Raw genomic sequence first — 20,211 nt, forward strand, 5'->3', positions numbered from 1 at the left:
ACCTGGGGTCTTTGCAGATTTTTTTATACACCCAAGGGTCCACAAGTGGTTCATGCACACAAAAATCTACCCGTCTAAAATGTGAGACTAATGAACACACAACCATTTGGATCATTGTAAGAAAGTAGATGAGCATACTTCTTTCAGGGTCAGGGTTGGCTCTCTTAGGAAGATGGTCCATTAGTATTACCTTTGGTAAGCCAAATTTCATATATATTGCCTGTTTTAAATATCTACTTAAAGGAAATGCATAGTTTTTGTTGTTGTTTTTTTTTTTTTTTTTGGTATATACAATAATGATTTACTAGCAAAGGTGCATAGACCACCGTTTTGCAAATATTTAATAAAACAAATTGCATTTATTACATTTTTGCATTGAAGTTATGGGGCTAGAGGAACTAAACTATGGACTGAAGTGTGGTGCTATCAAAGCACTTGTGCTCCATTGAGATCTGTCAGTCTTTCTGCCATGGTGGCTGTGCAGAATTCTTCATGAATTCAAGCCAGAACTGCAGGGAGAAGATCTCTGGGATTTAGGTAAGTTGGGAATACAGGTCTGGGAATGACACCATCTTTCAAGTCACACCCTAAATATAGGTGTAACCTGGAACATGGTCTTACAGGTGGACTAAGCCTTTGAATATATTTTTGCATATGTATGGTTAAATATTATTATCTTCTTACATATCAATTTATTTTGCTGTAGGGTCATAAATTACGTGAGACTTTGACTCCAGTCTTGAATCTCCTGACTGAAAGTTCACGGGTCCATCGTGAGACACGGAAGTTCCTCCGAGCAAAAGTAAGCATTTAAGTTCCAGGCTTCTAGTTTAGCGGGTATTGATTAAAGTACTTCTAAATTTTCATACAACTTGGGCAATGTGTATAATCCTGTTTTCTACTATTTTATATATAAATCTTTATTCCTACAGGTTTTACCTCCTTTGAGGGATGTAAAGAACCGTCCAGAAGTGGGGAACACACTGCGCAACAAGTTGGTCCGTCTGATGACACACGTAGACACGGATGTAAAGCACTGTGCTGCCGAATTCCTTTTTGTCCTTTGTAAGGAAAATGGTGAGTGATCTATCAAAAGCCAAAAATCAATGCCTTTTTCAGTTGAACAGGTACAAGTGATCACAATAATTATATCTTTAAAAATTGTAATGAAGAAGTTTACCTATATGCTTGTCATCAAAATTGCTAATGTATTGCCTCTGCAGATCATCCTATGGTGGGCACCTGTCCTGCCAGATGTATGATTCTGGATCAAGATCCAAACAAGCTTTTAACCATACACGTGATTTTATTGTTACCTGCCCCTTTTTAAAGTGGAAGGCGTGGCGGAAGACAATGGAACTGCAGTGGACGGGTAGTGGTAATGCTTGTGGCAAGGATTTTAGTAGGCTGGTGATGGAAGTGTTAAGGTGAAAACTGTCAGTTTTCGTTTTTTTTTTTAAAGATACCCTGTAACCAGAAAAAAACACTTTGTTTTTATATTCATTTAAGTGTACTTCATTTATATTTTATATTGCCCCCCTCCCCAGACAATGATTTTTTTGCTTGGCTGTAAATGTACAAGCAAGGCAAAAATTAGCAGAACTTGATGCTTCTGGGTTCTTCTCTTTCCGGCTACTTTCTGCTGCTCCTCCCACAGCCGCTACATCAGATGTAATTGACAGATGAGGCTGTATGCAGGAAAACTGCTCCAAAACACAGCCTCAGCAAATGTAAACAAGGAGCTGAGATTGTGGGTGCAAACAGCTTTCTAGCACATAGCCGAATTTCGCTTGATTTCCCCCATCAGCACCGACAGTGTTGATGGGAATCCCTCTCACTGAGCCATTGTCTTCTGGTGCTAGCAACAATCACATGAAAAGTGAGTGTAAGTGGGAGGAGCAGCAGAATGCAGCTGGAAAGAGAAGACTCCGACAAAATTGCAAGTTTGAAATCCTAGTTTGTTTTTCCCCCTGCCTGTTACTCTGTTACATTAATGCATTTTTTGCATCAGCTCCCCCCCCACCCCCTTTTTTTTTTTACTTACCTGAGCCCTCATTCGATCCAGCACTGTGCATGTCAGCGGCTCTTCTCTCCCCTCACTTACGGATCTCTCTGGCTCTGCTGGGGCACCAGAAGCTATTGGCTCCCACTGCTGTCAATCAAAGCCAGTGACGAGGCAGCGGGGAGCGGGGCCACGTACCGCTGTCTGTGTCAATGGACGCAACTGTGGGGCTGGCCCCATGAGATGCGGCTTCCAACTTTCTATCTTCTGCTTTACTGGCAAGCTATCCAGAGTTCTCTGGAGTTCTTCAGACTAACTATGCAACTTTTTTAAATGATAGGCATCCCTCAGTCCCTTATATACTACGTGCCATCAATCCTTTTATCAGTTTCTGGCATTGTAGGATGATGGTGGAGGAATGCCTATAGTCTAAGTTTCATAAAGTGAGCATTTGAACTTGGCATATGGACACTGTACAAGCAACTCTGCACAAATATACCTTTACATATACAGATACTTGTGCAGGGCCCTTTTGTGACCTGAGTGTCTGTCTGTGCTGCCCATAGCAGGCAGGTGGATTCTTCCTTTCCCCCAGTGGCAAAATTATAATTGGAAACACTGAACAGGTGCAATTTTCATCACCTCACCATAAACATTTACTGTGTAATTGTATAGTAAATTGGCTTTTACATAGAGCAGTTTTGTGACTAATATTCCTGTCTTTGCACTCAGTGTCTAGATTCGTGAAATATACTGGATATGGGAATGCTGCTGGCTTGCTTGCTGCCAGGGGGCTGCTGGCAGGTGGACGTGGAGAAGGTCGATACTCTGAAGATGAAGACACAGATACAGAAGAGTACAGAGAAGCTAAAGCTAAGTAAGTGTAGCATCCCACAATTTAAAGCTGCACAATTCTGGCCAAAATGAGAATCACAATTTTTTTATGCTTAGAATAAAGAACATGATTCTCTGATGATTCTCGCAGCGTATCATCTTTCACATTATACAAAAAAATTGGGCTAACTTTCCTGTATTTTTTTTTTTATTAATTCAAGTGTATTTTTTCCCAAAAAATTGCGTTTGAAAGACTGCTGCACAAATACAGTGCGACATAAAATATTGCAACAACCGCCATTTTATTCTCTAGGGTCTCTGCTAAAAAATTATATGAGATGTTTGGGGGTTCTAAGTAAATTTCTAGCAAAAAAATGATTTTAACGTGTAAGCAACAAGTGTCAAAAAAGGTTTAGTCTTTAAGTGGTTAAACTGACCTCATTTACAGACTGAAGTTCTTCCCTGATCTATAAGGACTAAGTGTTACATTTGTTTCTTGTTATCTCAGCTTTACACCATGTTGTGAGAAACTTAGCAGGCTGCCTGTTGTGTTTTTTTTTTTTCTTTTGACAGCTGTCAGCTGAGCAGAGAACTCTGCACTGAATCGGAAAATGCTCTGTTAACCACTTTAGCCCCAGAAGATTTTACCTCCTTCCTGACCAGAGCACTTTTTACAATTTGGTACTGCGTCGCTTTAACTGACAATTGCGCGGTCCTGCAATGCTGTACCGAAACAAATTTTTTTTTTTTTTGCACAAATAGAGCTTTCTTTTGTTGGTATTTGATCATCTAGGCGGTTTTTATTTTTTTCGCTATAAACAAAAAAGAATGACAATTTTGAAAAAAAATATATATTTTTTTTTTACTTTTTTGCTATAATAAATATCCCCAAAAATGTTTTTAAAAACACATTTCTTCATCAGTTTAGGCCAATAAATATTCTTCTACATATTTTTGGTAAAAAAAAAAAAAAAAATTGCAAAAAGCGTATATTGATTGGTTTGCGCAAAAGTTACAACGTCTACATTCTATGGGAAAGATTTATGGCATTTTTATTATTTATTTTTTTACTAGTAATGGCAGTGAACTGCGATTTTTAGCGGTATTGCGACAGTCAGATCGGACACTTTTTTGACACATTTTTGGAACCAATGACATTTATACAGCGATCAGTGCTATAAATATGCACTGATTACTGTGTAAATGTCACTGGCAGGGAAGGGGTTAACACTAGGTGGCGATCAAGGGGTTAAATGTGTGTTCCCTCAGTGTGTTCTAGCTGTATGGGGATAGGACTGACTAGGGGAGGAGACAAATCGTTGTTCCTACTTAGTAGGAATAAGCGACATGTCTCCTCTCCCCTGACGGCACAGGGATTTGTGTGTTTACATCCCCATGCCTGGCTCTCGTGCACACGATCGCGACCGCCAGACATGTGCGTCAGGTCCCCCGCCATGCAGCAGGCATGCACCCTCTGGCGGCTCTTAAAGGGAACCCCATGTGGGTACGGGATTTTGCGCAGCGGTGCCATTGTGCCACCGTAAATGTGCGTGAGCCGGTGGGGAATCGGTTAAGATTGGGAGGTGGTAGGATCGCAATTTAGATTCTTTAATGATTAATCGTGCAGCTCTACCTCAATTGTAAAATTGCTTAAAAGAGAAGCTCGGGATTTAAAAAAAAAGAAACATTTTTTACTTACCTAGGTGGATGCAGCATGGATCTGATGCTGCAGCTGTCCCTGCAAGCTCTGCAGTGAGAACGGAGCCATCAAGCACCACTCAGTTCTCTCCCTCTGCTCTGAGCAGAGAGCTGTAACTGTCAGTCAGCAGTTCTCTGTTCTCCCCTCCAGTGCTTAATGGAGTGCTGGGCTGTGGAGAGGGCAGAAGGGGCTTGCTCAGGTTCTCGGTGGATTGCTGAGAGGCTGAGCCTGGTGTTCCGGTCCAGACATCTGGTTAGATCCTGAACATATGGTCAGGATCTTTCCTAAGCCTGGACTGGCTTTAAAGGGGTCACAGGAGTGCAGAAGGAACTGTACTCCTTTGATCTATTGGAGAAGTGGGGCCAAAAAAAGCTTTGGCCAGTTTTTTTTTTTTTTTTTTTTTTTTAAATAAGAACTTATTGGACTGGTCTTCTGCAACCAGATTTAAATGTTCATTCTTCAGCCACCATTTTCCCGGTCTGAGTCTGTTCAGTGGCTACACAGGCATTTATTTAAATAACATACAAATAAAAGTGTAGCGCTATAAAAAGGTGGGCTATAAGCCCAGATAGCTTCTGAGGAAAAACAGTGAATGAAAAATCTAAACCTTTCATACAAAGTGGCAAGATGAATAAATCACAAAAAGTAGTGTCAATCTATAAATAGTACACATGAGAAGTAGTGATAATGATGTCAACACCAGAAATGCTGCAACAAACACTCCGGTAAATATATAGTCCAAGTCCATAAATTTAAAGTTGTGAAGTTCAACAGCAAAGGATTCCAATCTGTGAAAACAAGTCTATCCGTGGATAAAATAATTGACTGATCAAACCACCACCGTGAGTAGAGGAGGCTTTACCAGAATGTTTGAACACGCCAGGGCATATACTCTGTGTGTCAAACAAGCTTATATTACGGTGGATGGATTCTGGTAGTGTTGATTTCTGTGGACCGGAGATACCCTGTTCACAATCCAATGAGGGCACGTGGGGAGTAACCTCTCAGAAATCCATAGATGCAAACGTGGCAAAGGAGAAAGCAAAGAGGGACCACATAGTGTAATTCCATGAATTCAAATTTTAATAAAATTAAAAACACTCACATGATGTGAGTGGATAAAAAAGTGCTCGTACAAAGTCAAAAGGCAGCAGTGGGGATTGAATTTAAATTTACGGAATTACACTATGTGGTCCCTCTTTGCTTTCTCCTTTGCCACGTTTGCATCTATGGATTTCTGAGAGGTTACTCCCCACGTGCCCTCATTGGATTGTGAACAGGGTATCTCCGGTCCACAGAAATCAACACTACCAGAATCCATCCACCGTAATATAAGCTTGTTTGACACACAGAGTATATGCCCTGGCGTGTTCAAACATTCTGGTAAAGCCTCCTCTACTCACGGTGGTGGTTTGATCAGTCAATTATTTTATCCACGGATAGACATGTTTTCACAGATTGGAATCCTTTGCTGTTGAACTTCACAACTTTAAATTTATGGACTTGGACTATATATTTACCGGAGTGTTTGTTGCAGCATTTCTGGTGTTGACATCATTATCACTACTTCTCATGTGTACTATTTATAGATTGACACTACTTTTTGTGATTTATTCATCTTGCCACTTTGTATTAAAGGTTTACATTTTTCATTCACTGTTTTTCCTCAGAAGCTATCTGGGCTTATAGCCCACCTTTTTATAGCGCTACACTTTTATTTCTATGTTTTTTTGGCCATTTAGCTAATTTGGTGTGTTAGCTGCTTGCTATTTTGGGTAGTGCGAAATTATTTGCTATATTTTCTCAATTTATTTAATTAATAAATGAGACCCAGTCTGCTTGTATGAGTCCCATACAGGAAGTACAACATAATGAACATAGCAGATTCCATGTATATATGATCATTTATCATGCTAAACCAGAAATAAAGTGTGTAAAAATCTTTGTTCTCTATTGTATTTGTACAGCATTAATCCAGTGACGGGACGTGTGGAGGAGAAGCAGCCCAACCCCATGGATGGCATGACGGAGGAGCAGAAGGAGTATGAGGCCATGAAGCTGGTCAGCATGTTTGATAAGTTATCAAGGTCAGTTGCTTTCAGATTTATTTAGAATAGGGGTCTCTAAACTTTTCAAAACAATGGCCACATCATATATTTTGCAAATATTTGCAGGCCAAAAAAAATGTGGTTTTATAAATGAATGAATAAACACACTGCAAGGAATAACTTCATAACTGAAGCCCCCTCCTTTCACATTAGAAGCCCCCCCCCCCCCATTACTTCAGAGCCCCCTTACATCTGGGTAACCATCAGAAACAGAGACCAGCTAATCTGAATCCTGAGTCTGTGTCTGACCATTAACCCGATTTGCTGGCCAGATAAAATCTTGTAGTGGACCGTAATCTGGAGAAACCTGATTTGGAAATAAACAGTAATGACAGGGCCTCTTTAGGACAGAATGGGGCCCTAGATAAGGTAGCGGCTCTGGTCTTTCAACCCTTTAGTTGACATGGTTACGTTTGCAGTAAGTGCAAAGAAGATTTCAGCATTTGTTATCTGTATTGGCATGGACATCTTGGTTTCTGCCTAGGTTGCCTATAAGGTCTTATATGGTCTTTGTTTTTTATTACTTAAAGTGAAATCAAACCTAAAAGCAAACATTTTATTTAATTGCAGCTTACAAAATCATAGTTGTGATGCTGCATTAGTATTCTTCTTCTTTTTTTTTTTTTTTTTTTTTTTTTTTTTTTTTTTTTTAAGGCTTTCCCTTATTTTTACCTGGTGATCCTGCTAGCAAGTTTGTTTTTGGAAGAACAAGCTCTCCTGCAGGTGTAGCAGTTAGAGTTGATACAAACCATTTACCACTGACAAGGGTGTTTTACAATGATCAGATTTTATTTATGTAAAACCTTTATCCCAAAAGGAAAAATAACTGTTGCAGTAACTGCTTATAAAGTGTTAACTGGAGTTTGTCTCTAATTTGTTAGATGTACTAGCAGATTTATATACACTAACACTCCCCTCGCCCCAGAGTAACAATGCTGCTGTCCAAAACTATCTCTATGGCTCCTTCCTCCAGAGTGGGGGCACTATAATGCAGGAGGTGTGTTATTGGTCAGATCACCAGGTCAAAACCGAGGGGGGAAAAAAAGCCTAAAAAAAAGAAAATGAATGCAGCCACCACATCTAATGACCGGTAAAGCTTCAATATATAACATTTTGGGGTTTAATACCGCTTTAAAGTGGCAGTAAAGCCTAACTCTTATCTATTCTTAAAACCATTCCCTTCCCTCTCCTCCTACCTATCCTACATAACCTGTGTAAAAAATATCTGTGTACTTACCTTTTTTTTAATCTCGTCACATGATCCTGCAGCTCCAGCTCCTCTGTGTAAGGGAGCGCTCAACAAAGACTGTGAATTCCGGGAGCTGTGACATCACCCATAGGCTCCTAGGTCCCAGCCATTGTCTCTTCACCCTCCTCTCACTGACACAGTGGAGGTGGATCTGCGGTATCACGTGACCAGACCAGAATAAAGATAGGCATGTATACTGATCCTTTTAATACTGAAGATAGGTAGGAGGAGGAGGGAGAGAATGTTTTTTTTAGGAATAGTTACTTTTTTTCCACTCTAAAAGGGAGAAGGGGTGAAGAGACAGGCTGTGGATGGTCTGTTATGTTGACCAAAGTTTAGAAGTAGCTGTTTTTTTTAACTACCTGCCGACCTCTAGTAAATATACCGCAAGCGGGCGTTAGGTGCAGGCTCAGCAATGTTCATGTATGTTGCTGGCTTTCTTCTAGGTTTGGGCTGCACTTGCATGCACCCCTGCCAACCCGTGCTGGAATTGGTCACTGCATGAGTTTGTCAGAAGATTTCAGACAATGATTTTGGCTGAAATCTACTGTGTCCAATCACAGGCACAGTTCTGTGTGTTTATAAACACACAGAACTCTGTGTACAGAGACTAGCGATCTGGCTGTTTCTTCTCCCTGAAAAGCAGGGGTAAAAAACAGCTAGATCAGGACGTAAAAGCAGCACATATTACACTTGTTAGACACACAGTTAACCCCTTGATTTAAACTCCTAACCAGCCAGTGTCATTAGTACAGTGTACAGTGTTATCACTGATCACTGTATTAGTGTCACTAGCGACGTCCATGTCAATCATTTAGTGGCCCTCCCAGCCAGTGTCTGTTAGCACCAGGTTGCCCGCCACACTCAGTCACTGATCACTGCTTTTAGCAGTATAGTGTCTATAGCTGTGTAAATTCTAGTAATTATATACCAGGGGTAGGCACCCCCTGGCACTGGTGCCGCATGCAGCACTCAAAGCCTCTTTTGCCAGCACTCGACTCCCTGCCCAGCAGCACAGGGAGATACTAATGCATTCCAATTTCAGAATTCCCCACGCTGCACCTGTACTGAGGGGAAGGCACTGTGCCCCCACACATTGTAAAAGATGGGAAACATTGTTTGGTTCTCTAACTTTGCTGTAGCTGCGATTGCCAGCTTTTGTGATGGGGAAGAGATTGGGTGCAGTTTTGCTGCGGTGCAGAGCGCCGCACTTTTTCTAAGCTGAGGGGGCCCAACTTATGATTCTGCACACAGGCCCACTGCTTTCAGAATATACCCCTGACCTGAGCTCATCATTGCGCATCCATTCCATATGCTTGTATGTGACATCACATACAAGAACGTGGGCTGGATGCAAGAGTTGGATCAGCAGGATGAGTGTGCCAGGACAGGTAGATGTGTCTTATCTCTGCTTCCTTTCACTATGCATATCATAGATAAGAAGAGGTTACAGCAGTGGAGCAGATGAGCAGAAGGGTACAGAGGTGGGGAAAATGAGCAGAAGGGGTTCAGAGGTGGGACAGAAGAGCAAGAAGTACAGCAGTGGGACAGAAGAGCAGTGGGGTACAGTGATGCAGCAGATGAGCAGGGGGGTTCATTGTCGGGCCAAATGAGAAGAAAGTTACAGTGATGGGGCAGATGAGAAGGGGGTTCAATGGTGGGACAAAAAAGCAGGGGGGGTAGAGCAGTAGGGCAAATGTGAAAGGAGGTGTATTGGTGGTACAGATTAGCAGGGGAAACAGAGGTGGGGCAGAATAGCAGGGGGGTACAGAGGTATGACAGATGTGCAGAAGATACTTTGGTGGGGCAGATGAGAAAGCGGGTTACAGTGGTGCGGTAGATGAGCAGATGGGTTTAGTGTTAGGACAGGTGAGAAGGTGATTCAGTAGTGAGACGGGAAAGCATGGGGATATGTTGGTGGATCAGATGTGCAGGGAGGTACAGTGGTGGGGCAGATGAGCAGCAGGGTTACAGTGGTGGGACAGAAGAGCAAGGGGGTACAGTGGTGGTAGGGAGGAGGTACAGTAGTGGGAGGGATCAAACAGGGGTTCAGCAGTGGGACAGAAAGCGAAAAGCAGGGGGGTTAAGTGTTGGACCGGATAAGAAGGGGGTTACAGTGGTGGAAAATATGAGCGGGGGGGTTCAGTGTTGGGGCAGATGAGAAGGGGGTTCAGCGGTGGGACAGAAGAGCAGGGGGTTACAGTGGTTGGTCAGAAGAGCAGGGGGTACAGAGGTGGGGCAGATGTACATGGGGTACAGTGGCAGGGCAGAGGAAAAATTAGGTACATTGGTGGAACAGATGAGCAGACGGAACAGAGGTGGGACAGATGTGCAGGAGGTACATTGGCGGGGCAGATGAGAAAGGGGGTTACACTGGTGGGGCAGATGAGCAGATAAGTTCAGTGTTAAGACAGATGAGAAGATGGTTCAGTGGTGAGACAGAAGAGCATGGGGGTATGGCGGTGGAGCAGATGTGCAGGGGGTTACAGTGGTGGGGCAGATGTGCAGGGCGGACAGTGATCTGAGGTGGGGAGTTGCAGGAATTGGGACTGATCTGAGGAGTGAGAGTGCAGGATGTTAATTTCTAACTACTACTCAAGTAGTTTACAGCATTTACTTTTATAAAAAATCCTTTTCGTGATTGAGAGTGTGAAGTTTACATTTATTTTGTTATAAAATTGGCACTCTCAATTTCTTTGAAGATATTTTCTCGAATCGTCTTCCAGGGCAGCATCCGAGAGATAGGCTCCGCCCTGAAACAGGAAAGACATTAGTCCACGATTATAAATTTGTTAGCCTTACCTGCGTGCCCCAGTTATTTTGTGTTTCCTCCGGACCCACAGGAGCTGCAAAAACGTTTATTATTTTCCAAGTCTCTGCTTGTTGCAGGAGACTCCCTGGCCAGCATCCCATCCAGCCCAGCGGGCCTTGGGAGGGCGAGCAGGGGCAGAAATTTGAGCAAATCGCTCTCCCTGAGGTTTCTGCAACCATCCCCCCAAGCTGGAACGCATACACTGGCATTCTCCCCTGGATACCGCTATCTTTGCTGGTGGAGGGACCTGTCTGCTGCTAGCATCTGGAATCGGCCATGAGCGGCAGCCGCGCTGGAAGCCTTCTAGCACAACCTCTCCCGCTGGTCTGGCTGCCCATCTGCAAACGGCGACCACTGCACTCCGCAGTCTGTCCTGGCCCATCTCCCATCATGGAGGCCCCACAGGGTGTACTAAGATGGTGCCGATGCCGGAAACGTCATTTTCCAGTCACGCGGCTCCGGTCGGCTGCCATTTTTTCAAACACTGGAAGCTTTCTAGGGAAACAATAGAGTGAGGCACTTCCGGTGACGTCATTTCCGAGTGGCGGTGCGAAATTTAAAAAAAGAAGAAAAAAGAGAAAAAGGACAAAAAAATCAGCGGAAGTCCCCCTCCCTAATGGAAAGCCGGGAAGGAGGACACCAGCAGGAGCGGCATGTGCAGGTATGTCCACCAACCTGGACGGGCTTCAGATGGGGGCGGGGCTGGAGGTCACGCATGAAGCAGTTAAAAAGGTCCCTCTAAGCAGAGGATTCGGGTGGCTGACCATGTCTGACGCCTCTCCACCCTTCCCTGCAGATCCTGCAAAACAAGACAGCTCCAAGGGAAGCCAGAGTACTCGAGTCACCTCTGTCTTTACCTCACTACAAACTTGTCAATTTACGTGCAGTTTGGAAACCGCCTACCTCACAGGGACCTTTGTGTTTGATTTCAGACGAGGACCCCAGAGGAAAGAAAAGCGAAAAACGGCAACAAAGCATGCGCTTCGCGTGGCCACCGTTTTCCGTCTGACTGGAAAAAACCTTTATGCCAAAAATGCATAGACAATATGGTGGCCAAAGAATCGCAAGGTTACCTAAAAGACCTGCTCTGCTTTTTCAAAAAAGAAATAAAGAGCACCATGGCACCCTTACGCTCAGCAATTGAGAAGTTAGAGACACTGGCAAGTGCCAATCAAACCAGTACCCCATCTACCAGCAGGACATGCGTCCCATCGGGTAGCAGGGAGCAGGCAGAGTGGCAAGAGGAAGATTCTGACGAATCTGAGGATGGCCTATGCTCAGACTCTGAGGAGGAAGATCCGGCATCAGAAGACAACTTATTTCCCTCAGAAGATACGGACGATCTCCTAAAAGCTATAGCCGACACGCTGGGCATCAAAGAGCAAAAAGCCACAGAGCTTACCCTACATGACAAGATGTATAAAGGACTGCAGCCCAGGAAACCTAGAACATTTCCTGTACACTAAACTCTTAAAGACATAGTCAAAAAATAGTGGGAAGAACCAGAGAAAAAACTCTTCATACCAGCAGCGATTAAACACAGATATCCATTCGCAGAGACAGACCCGAAAACCTGGGCTAAATGCCCCAAAGTGGATGCCTCTTTAGCAAGAGTCACAAACAAATTGGACTTAGCTTTTGACGATGTGGGTACCTTAAATGACCCCATGCATAAGAAAATAGAAGCAGGGGTGGCAAACCTGATTCCAGTGATCGCGTCCACCTGCACAGGCCGCACCTTACTAATTTGGTTGACCCAGCTACAAGAATTACTGGAAAGTGACACACCAAGAGAAGAATTAGTAATAACCATCCCCACACTGACCACAGTGGCAGCTTTTCTAGCGGATGCCTCGGCTGAAACCATGGGAATATGTTCAAGGGCCACAGCTCTAGTGAACTCAGCCCGAAGAGCCCTGTGGCTGAAGTCATGGAAAGGCGATATCCCGTCCAAGAACAGACTATGCAGAATCCCATTCACAGGAGATCTGCTATTCGGGCCTGACCTAGAAACAGTGCTAGACGGTCTTCAGGTGGTGGGCAGACTCGCAGCTTTTGCCCACCGGTGGATGAAAGCAACGGGAAACTATTTCATTCACCGCACCATAACAGAGGGCTATGCAATAGAATTTTCCGCCCATCCCCCAACAAAGTACCTAGTAACCATCCTACCAAAGGACGAAGATCGGGCAAAGGCCTTTCTAGAGTCCCTGGAAAACCTGCTAAATCAGAAAGTGATTCGCTATGTCCCTCAGAAAGAGTAGCAAATGGGGTTTTATTCGCATATCTTTGCAAAGAAAAAACCATCAGACAAGCTAAGGCTCATACTGAACCTTAAGCCACTCAACAGAAGAATAAAATACAAAAACTTCAGGATGGAGTCTATCTATTCAGTCAGAAATATCCTACCACAAGGAACATTCATGGCCACAATAGACCTACAGGATGCCTACCTACATGTCCCCATAAAGGAAAGTCATCAAAAATTCCTGAGGTTCGCAATTCAGGGACCGCCAACCACCCTACACCTGCAATATACAGCTCTCCCTTTCGGTATCTCTTCTGCACCCAGGATCTTCTCAAAGATAATGGCAGAAGCTCTAAAGGGCTAAAGACAACAAGGCATTGGCGTCATACCATACCTAGACGATCTACTGTTCTTTGCAGATTCAGCGGAGACCCTAGAGACCAACCTGCGCGCAAGTATTTCCTATCTACAAAACCTGGGGTGGATCATAAATACAGAAAAATTGCAGCTGACCCCAAGCCAGAGAGTTGTGTACTTGGGTTATGTACTGGACTCCAGACTAACCAAAACCTTCCTAACGGAGGAAAAAAATTAAAAAAAAAATCACACAGGCAATAGCCTCTCTAATGGGGACCAACTCTTATCGCAATCAGACAAGGAATGACAGTGCTAGGACCGATGACGTCTTCAATCCCAGCCATCACCTGGGCGCAAATTCACATGAGACCTTTACAGAATTATATTCTGTCTCCGTGGGATGGCAACCACTCATCCCTAGACACGTCCATTTCTGTTCTGAAATCAGTCAAACGCTCCGGTGGTGGTTCAACCCGCTCTGATACATTGAAAGGCGCAGATGGGCTCAATCCAACCCTGTCAGGATTACCACAGATGCCAGTGCCCTAGGTTGGGGAGCACACATGGAGGAGCTCTGCACACAGGGGAAATGGAACTCCAAATGGTCCCAAGCCTCCTCGAACATGAGGGAGCTAAAAGCTGTGGAGGAAGCACTAAAAGCCTTCCAAACAGTGATACAGGAGAGAGACGCGAGGGTTCAATCAGACAATGCTACGACGGTGGTATACCTAAACAGAAAAGGGGGGACAAAATCCCAAAGCTTGATGAGGCTGATGGAAACAACTCTGTTATGGGCAGAAGCAAACATAAGATCAATATCAGGCATCCAACTGAAAGGAATGGAGCCGGAAGACTATAGAGCAGACAAAGTGGTCGTTAAACCAAGCAACCTTCTCACAGATCACGCAACCGTGGGGGATACCCGTGGTACATCTGTTTGCCTCCAGGGCAAACACAAAATCACCAATGTTCTTTTCACTGGATCCCACAGATGGCAACAGCAAAGTAGATGCTTTCAGCCAAAGCTGGGGACGGCAGTTGTGTTATACATTCCCTTCAACTGGCCCAATACCAAGAGTGATTAAAAAAAATCAAGGCAGAGAAAGCAACAGCGCTACTCATAGCATCGCACTGGCCCCAAAGAGCATGGTTCAGCCACTTGAAGAACCTCAGCATCCAGCCACAACTGACACTTCCAGATCTCTTATCACAGGGACCAGTCAACCACATGAACCACAGAATCCTGAAGCTTTCGGCTTGGTTACTGAAAGGGTAAGACTACAAAACAAAGGGCTGTCAGATTGATCAACACCATCTTAGACAGCAGGAATCCCGTGACTAGAGCAAGTGAGGAAAAAAGTTTGTCTCCTGGAATAAAAACAAACAGATTCCCGACAGAGGGATAATCCCAATGATTCTGGATTTCCTACAGGAAGGAGCAGACAAGAACATCTCTCAGAGCACGCTTAAGGTACAAGTGGCAGCACTCTCCTCCTTCATAGACACCAGACTTAGAGGATCTGCTGATAAAGCGATTCCTAATGTCACTAAACAGAGCTAGTCCTACAAAAATTGGCAGAACTCCAACATGGGATATATCCACAGTACGCAGAGGGTTTTTTTTTCCCCATTCAAACCGATGGAAGACAGCTCAGACAAAAATCTTACTTTAAAAACTGCACTTCTAGTGGTCCTGGTATCGGCCAGAAAAGTGAGCGAAAACCAAGCGCTTTCCATGATGGAACCATACTGCCTGATACAAACAGACAAAATAATTCTCTTGCCAGACCCGGGGTTTCTACCCAAAGTCTCTTCCGCATTCCATAGGACCCAAAATGTCATCATCCCATTGCTCCCAAAATCTATGGGTGGCAAAAAAAGAGACACTTACAATAAGCTAGATGTAAGAAATACACTCATAACATATCTCAAGAGAACGAAGGATTGGTGAAGAACTACCTCTCTATTTGTCCTCCTATGCAGGAGTCAACAAGGGAAAACAGGCATCGAAAAACACTATCAGCAGATGGATAAGAATTTCCATACAGACGGCTTATGAGGCACAAAGCCTCACCCCTCCAAGCGGGATCAGAGAACGTGCAACCAGAGCCTGGGCAACCTCGGTCACAGAGAAAGCAGGGGCAACTTCGGAGCAGATCTGCAGGGCAGTGACACAGTTGAGCTTCAGTACCTTCGCAAGGCACTATCGTATAGACCAGCTGTCCGAACAAGATCAGGCATTTGGTCGCAAGGTGCTCCAGTCTTTATCTCCACCCAAGTAAGTATTGCTTGATACATCCTCTCGGATGCTGCCCTGGAAGATGATTCGAGAAAACAGAGTTAGGTACCTAGTAACTCTCTTCCTAAGAAGTCTTCCAGGGCAGCACTAGTTCCCACCCTAAAGCGATAATACCAGATATAGTGGGGAAGCTTTAGCTTACTGAGAGTTCCTTCTGTGCTTTAATATAACTGAAGCATGCAGGTAAGGCTAACGTTTATAATGGTGGACTAATGTGTTTCCTGTTTCAGGGAGGAGGGGCCTATCTCTCGGATGCTGCCCTGGAAGACTTCTTAGAAAAAGAGTTACCAGGTACCTAACTGTTTTTTGGCACACTGTGCTCAAAAGGTTGCCTACCCCTGATGTATACCCTAGTTTGTAGATGCTATTACTTTCACACAAACCAATTACTATACACTTATTGGGATTTTTTTTTTTTTTTTTTTACCAAAGACATGTAGCAGAATACATTTTGGCCTAAATTTAATCAAGAAATTTAGATTTAAAAAAATAAAAGATTTCATTTTCGATTTTTTTTTTTTTTTTTTTTAATTATATGATTAAAAAAAACAATGGTGATCAAATACCACCAAAAAGCTCTATTTGTGTGAAAAAAATGTCATTTGGGTACAGTGTTGCATGACTAAACAATTGCCAGTTAAAGTTGCACAGTGCTGAATAGCAAAAAATGGCCTGGTTATGAAGGGGATAAAACCTTCCACAGGTCAAGTGTTTAATCAAAACTATTGTTTTTTTATTCTTTGAGCAGGGAACAGATCATCCAACCAATGGGAGTAACGTCTGAAGGGAGGCTGGAACCTCTAGATGAGTCTGCTCAGAGGATGCTACAGCAACAGGAGTCGTCTGACCTGGAGACTGACTCGGACTAAACTACCTAAGCTGGAGGGGAGCACGGTCCAGAATCCGAGCCAAGCAGAGGTCGCATTGGAGCAAGAACAGTTATCCAGACACCATAAACCACAAGGGATATTAAACCTAGCTTACTGTAGATGTATCTCTGAGTCCTCTGCTGTAGGACGGTCACTGGGACACTTGTAGTGTAACACGTTCCTTCTAGAGACTTCTGCTGCTTAGAACAAAGATGTGAAGTTCCAGCTGCCAGAAGGCCCAGACTTGGAGTCCCAGGTGCTCTCCTTGGAGTGTCTCTTTTCAGATTGAAGGTGGTCCTACAATCTGCAGAAGTCCAAGGAAGCAAGCACAAAGCACACTCTAGCCACTGGAGGGCACTATTACAGCACACGGAGCTTCCTTTGTACACTGTCTCCCAAAGGATGGGGTGAATGTTGCCCATAGGGTTTATCTGCTCACTGTGCAGGTTGAAAGTTTTGGTTTTCTAACGGTTGTAGTACAAATTTTTAGACTGCAGCACGTTCTGATGAATAACATAATAGAAAGGGCATTATTTTCAATCTTTTAAAGCAGTTGTGTTTCCGTTTTTTACTACCGTGCCTCAAACTTGACCTCCAGTACCACTTACAGCTACAGATGAGTAAATGGATTGACAAAGCATGCAATCGCCAATACAAATCAGAAATTAAACTGCTTTTACTGCCCCCTAGACAAAAATGAGCTTTTAATTCTTGCAGTGTGAGCGTAGCCTCATTTATGTCTAGTGGACGGTAAATGCACCAATTTACTTACCTGATCCTCCACTCCCCTGAAAATGATGCTCCCCTATGGTCGGGCAATGGACTGTTCCTTGGGGATGTTTACATCCAATGCAGTGGTATGCTCCCTGCATCATAATTGATGATGTCTGAGACATCTGATCTCTGGATTGTGGGTAAGAAATGGCTGAAGAGACCACTCTAATAGTGTGGAGGAGCAGGTAAGTAAAACTGCTTTACTCAGTCCTGCTGAACATAAATGAGTAGTTAACCCTTCAACACTTTTATTTTTCAGCTTTAAAGCCTCACTCTGGGCACAAGAAAGTAAATACTCTTGCAGTAAGCCCCCCCCCACACACACACTGCAAAGGTTAAATGCTCGGGGTAAAAGAATAAGGTGTAATGCTTACCTTCTTCCTCTCAAGCAGGCTTCCTCCAGTGGTACAAACCTCTTTAAAGGATAAGTTTACCTTTTTGAATATGTTACAACCATATTTAGGGTGTAACATGTTCGGCATCTGCCTTTTCTCCCTGTGACCTCTTTGTGACAGTGGGCCGGGGATTATATACCTGCACCTGCTGTCACTGTTTAAACAAAGTGTTGCCATGTGGGGCTCTGCCTACATGGCCATGTCATTGATTCATAGATCAGTGTAAATTGATGAACTTCAACTACCATCAGCTTTTGCAGATGTCAGCTTGTAGTTCTCAATGAAGTGCCAGGGCATTGTTGAGCACTCTAGGTCGTTCATTGAGCTTCCTGTCATTCAGTAACAGCCTGCCTGTATTAGAGGTATGGGCAGACAGCTACACAGACAGTCTGCAGGAACCTGGCATTACACCCACGATCTTCTGATCACGGGTGCAATGCTTTACAGGCTGCTAAAAAAATTAAAATAAATGCACATTATTTTTGCAAAAAATTCTTTTTTTTATTTATTTTTTTTGTAAAGGTGAACTTATCCTTTTAAGGTGCTCCTTATAAAGGAGCTCCAAGCTCCCGCCACAAAATGAAATGTCAGCAGCTACAAATACTGTAGCTGCTGACTTTTAATATAAGGATACTTACCTGTCCAGGGATCCAGAACTGATTCTTTAATCGGCTTTGGGTACATGCACCGGCATTGCAAGTAAGGGAAACAGGAAGTGAAGCTTTGCAGCTTCACAGCCGGTTACCTACTGCACATCTGCGAGCCACGCTGCGCCTTGTGAATAGTCTCGTATTGTTCTGGGACCTGTGATGTGTCCCAGAACACTGTGGGGAAAAGAGTGAGGGGAGGGGGCAGAGCTGGAAATGGGAGTGGGTACCTGTCAAAACCAGGTACCTGCTCCCTCCCAAAAAAGTGGCAAATGTGGCAGTGGAGGTAGGTGGGAGCAAACAAGCAGAATTTGAGTGAGCTCAGCTTTAAAGAGACACGTTCCTGCCCCCTACACATACTATAAAGGGTTAATAGCCCTGCATTGTAAGTGATGGCACTGAGGGAGTGCCTGGTGGAGAGGAAGAAAGCGCGGGGGCGGGGATAAGGTGGGACCTCTTCATCTCCCTCTGGACGTAATGAGCATTTAACCCTTGCCGTGTGGGAGACCTAAATACAAAGTTTTTTTTCAGCCCAGAGTTGGGTATTAAAGTACTTCTTACCTGGCTACCTCTGACTTCACTACTTTTTCAAACTCTGATCTGGGAACATCGAAACTTGAAGCAGATGGATTCTGGTGTCAGTTAAGACCATGATCCTCTAATGTAAGGCCATGATACTCGCACCACCTCTAGTTCAGAGACCAAGAGGTGGGTGAATAAGAATTGGGGGGGGGAGATAATTGCTGTCAATGATACTTTGGGTTCAGTTTGGGAAACGCTGCCTTTAAAACCTCGCTATCTATTTTATCCCGATTTATTCCGGAGTGCAACCTGATTCAAGCAGTCTGCAAGAAGAACTGTCCATATGGCTCAAAGTCCTCCTTCATTTCTGATTCAATTATAGAAAAAATTCTGGTTGCAATGGATTTACACAGATTGTCTTCTTCATTGATACACATTGATAAATAAGACTGAGACTTTAGTTGTCACACAACATGGTAGCAAAGCCAAACATAGCAATGCACATTGCTACGCTAGCCATACATTGGTAGAATTTCTTAGGAAAGCTGTCATTCTTGAAACTTTCATTAGATTTTGTAATGGTTAGTGTGGACAAATCGACGACTGCTTTTGATCACATTGACCAGGAAATTTTTCTTGTTTTTTTTTATTTGATCAAATTATATTCTTCCAGTGAATCGGATTCCTGTTTGGAATCCCATTCACTTCCATCCATTGCAAAATGGAATTCCAAAATTACCAACATTTTCCTCAGTTGAATGAAAATTTTAAAGACTTGCATGAAGAATTTGTATAGTCACTGACTATATTATTTGAATGCTCTAATGAGCCATTATCGTGTGAATGCAGGAAAATCTAACAGTGTGTGGCTATCCTTGGACAGTATCTGCTATAAAAAGGCTTGGCACCCCTAGAATGTTATAATCGTGTTGGATGAACATACATGTAAGAATTTTATTTAATGTCTGTGAAGGATTAGTAAAGTTACATAGACTATTATTACACTGTTATTTTCTGTCTAGGTTAGCTCAGAAAGGAGGAAACTGTTATAAACAAAGAAAAAAACTACAATATCAAAGATAATTTAAACACTGGAGTTAAAATATGTAGTGTATTATCCATTTTATAAAATAGCCAGATATTTCACGTTGTGCTTGTGTTTTTTTCTTTTACATCTGTGAAGGCAAAGCAACTAAATGGATTTCAAAATGTTAGGAGACCAAATCGCTATATTTTAATGCAGCACCACCAATTAAATATAAGAAGATCGTCTGCCCTTCTGTTCTATATGAATGGCACTCTGTAGCTTGGTACAAAAAAAGCGTGAAGGCTATTGTAGTTCTGGCCCAGTGGTCTCCAAAGAGTTGCTCTTTGCTTGATCCAGCCCTTGGGGCAT

At 43.4% G+C, this 20,211-nt stretch overlaps 1 protein-coding gene across 2 annotated transcripts in view; it reads left to right on the plus strand.

The window, feature by feature from the left end:
* Positions 1-19,961, plus strand: part of RIC8A (RIC8 guanine nucleotide exchange factor A) — a 116,293-nt gene extending 96,332 nt beyond the window's left edge. For both annotated transcript variants that reach the window (XM_073602186.1, XM_073602187.1), the window contains 5 exons: positions 707-802; positions 933-1,077; positions 2,735-2,879; positions 6,503-6,622; positions 16,357-19,961. In XM_073602186.1, the coding sequence (XP_073458287.1) occupies positions 707-802; positions 933-1,077; positions 2,735-2,879; positions 6,503-6,622; positions 16,357-16,477 (627 nt within the window). In that variant the 3' untranslated portion in view covers positions 16,478-19,961. The remainder of the gene's footprint in view (positions 1-706; positions 803-932; positions 1,078-2,734; positions 2,880-6,502; positions 6,623-16,356) is intronic.
* The last annotated feature ends 250 nt before the right edge of the window (positions 19,962-20,211 follow it).

Source organism: Aquarana catesbeiana, linkage group LG10, assembly GCF_042186555.1.
Source record: "Aquarana catesbeiana isolate 2022-GZ linkage group LG10, ASM4218655v1, whole genome shotgun sequence".
Lineage (NCBI taxonomy): Eukaryota > Metazoa > Chordata > Amphibia > Anura > Ranidae > Aquarana > Aquarana catesbeiana.